Source organism: Lycium ferocissimum, unplaced genomic scaffold (genome assembly GCF_029784015.1).
Source record: "Lycium ferocissimum isolate CSIRO_LF1 unplaced genomic scaffold, AGI_CSIRO_Lferr_CH_V1 ctg15713, whole genome shotgun sequence".
In the NCBI taxonomy this organism is placed as follows: domain Eukaryota; kingdom Viridiplantae; phylum Streptophyta; class Magnoliopsida; order Solanales; family Solanaceae; genus Lycium; species Lycium ferocissimum.
This window is the reverse complement of record NW_026716205.1, coordinates 14,476-16,753: the sequence shown is the minus strand read 5'-3', so window position 1 is coordinate 16,753 and position 2,278 is coordinate 14,476. Positions and strand designations below refer to the sequence as shown.

General features: G+C 40.5%; 1 protein-coding gene across 1 annotated transcript; it reads right to left on the bottom strand.

The window, feature by feature from the left end:
• Window positions 1-529: 529 nt before the first annotated feature.
• On the bottom strand, window positions 530-862 carry LOC132042503 (uncharacterized). The gene has a single exon (XM_059433026.1). It carries the CDS (start codon window positions 860-862, stop codon window positions 530-532), a length of 333 nt encoding a protein of 110 aa, XP_059289009.1.
• Between the last annotated feature and the right edge of the window lie 1,416 nt (window positions 863-2,278).

Sequence of the window (2,278 nt, the reverse complement as noted above, 5' to 3'; positions counted from 1 at the left end):
ACATGTCCCACTCTATGGCTTGAGCCAATCAAATGTGGCCAAGCCATGGGTGGAGCAATTACACGCTCACTTATGGCTTAATTAGTGAATAATTAAACTTTAATCCCACTTAATAATCTAATCATGGTTAATTAATCCCTAATCTCCATTAATATTTCTATACCAAATAAAATTTATAAGCACTTGTGCATTAAAACAAAATCGGAGGTTAAAAGTCTCTACCTCGGATCCCAAAATAGTCTTGTCTTTAACTTGTCGCGATTAGCTTAAGATATCCCAATGTACAAAAATAAGGGATATAACAATTCGTCCTCGAATGAGGATCATAACCTAGAAAGGATTCACTAATCCACAAGTTGCTTCCAACAAACCCAACGATTCATCTATGAATAATTACAACGCTAGCTCATACCTGTCATAGGGAACAAGTGAGGATATCTTTTCTTCATGTCCTCCTCTGCTTCCCAAGTAGCTTCCTCAATATTATGGTTTCGCCACAACACTTTAACTGACGCTACATCCGTTGTTCTCAACTTCTAACTTGACGATCTAAAATTTGAACTGGTTCTTCTTCATAAGACAGGGCTTCATCAATTTCAATATCTTCATGGTTTAATACATGGGAAGGATCAGGTTTGTACAATCTCAGCATCAAAATGTGAAACACCAGATGAACCATGGACATCTCAGCCGGTAATCTCAACTCGTAAGCTACCTTCCCAACCCTTTTTGTAATCTCATAAGGACCAATATAGTGAGGAATAAGCTTCCCCTTTTTGCCAAAACATATTACCCCCTTCATAGGTGACACTTTTAAGAAAACCTTGTCACCAACAACAAATTCCAAATCCCTACGCCTCATGTCTGTATAAGACTTCTGTCTACTCTGAGCGGTCTTCAACCATTGTACAATAAGATTTACTTTTTCAATCGCCTCATGAACTGAGTCGGGACCCAACAGCTCTACTTCTATTGGTTTAAACCAACCGATTGGAAACCGACGACGCCTCCCATAAAGGGCCTTATGGAGCCATCTAAATACTCGCTTGATAGCTATTGTTGTAAGCGAATTCCACCAGTGGTAGGTGTTCATCCCAACTTCCTCTAAAATTGATTGCACAAGCACGCAACATATCCTCCAAAGTTTGAATAGTTCTCTCTGCCTGCCTGTCAGTTTGAGGATGAAAGGTAGTGCCCAATTTCACTCTAGTCCCCAAACCTTCTTCAAACGTTTGCCAGAAATGAGCAGTAAATTATGTACCTCTGTCAGATATGATGGATGCCAGAACACCGTGCAACCTAACAATCTCCTTCAAATATAACTTGGCGTACTTCGCCGCGGCATATGATGTCTTCACCGGAAGAAAATGGCAGACTTCGTGAGTCTATCCACGATCACCCAAATCGAATCAAACTTAGCCCTTGTACGAGGTAAGCCCGCGAAAAAATCCATATTTATCATCTCCCACTTCCATTGAGGAATCTCAATGTTTTAAGCCAAGCCACCAGGCCTTTGATATTCAGCCTTCACCTGTTGACAATTCAAACATTTAGCTACAAAGTTAGAAATATCAACTTTCATGCTCTTCCACCAATAGTGTTGTTTCAAATCCTTATACATCTTGGTGGATCCCGGATGAACAGAATACTTGGAACTATGATTTTCCATCATCAATTCTTGTCGAAGACCATCAACATCGGGAACACACAATCTTCTTTGCAACCGCAGAACACTATCGCCAGTCCTAACAGTAAATGAAGTGTACTCACCCCTTTCCACTCCATCTCTCAGCTTTGCTAAAAGTTCATCATCATATTGCTTGGATTTTATCCTTTCCACCATGTCAGACTGTGATGGCGTGATTCCCACTAACTCTCCATCTTCAGTTTCATCAAGTCTGACCCCAAGACTAGCAAGTCTTCGAATTTCCTTTCCCCTGGTCATGTCATGTGCATGCAAATAAGACAACGTGCCCATAGGTTTTCTATTCAAAGCATCTGCAACCACATTAGCCTTACCGGGATGGTACAAAATGTTAAAGTCATAATCTTTTAACAACTCCAACCACCTCCTCTGTCTGAGATTCAACTCTCGTTGCTTAAAGATATATTGCAAGCTTTTATGGTCAGTAAAAACGTCGCAATGCTCACTATACAAATAATGACGCCAAATTTTTAAGGCAAAAACCACAGCGGCCAACTCCAAGTCATGAGTCGGGTAATTCTTCTCATACTTCTTCAACTGTCGCGAAACATAAGCAATCACCTTACCGTTCTG

Excerpts from the sequence above, each read along its gene's own strand:
- LOC132042503 (XM_059433026.1), bottom strand. The coding sequence starts at position 862 with ATGAGGCGTAGGGATTTGGAATTTGTTGTTGGTGACAAGGTTTTCTTA.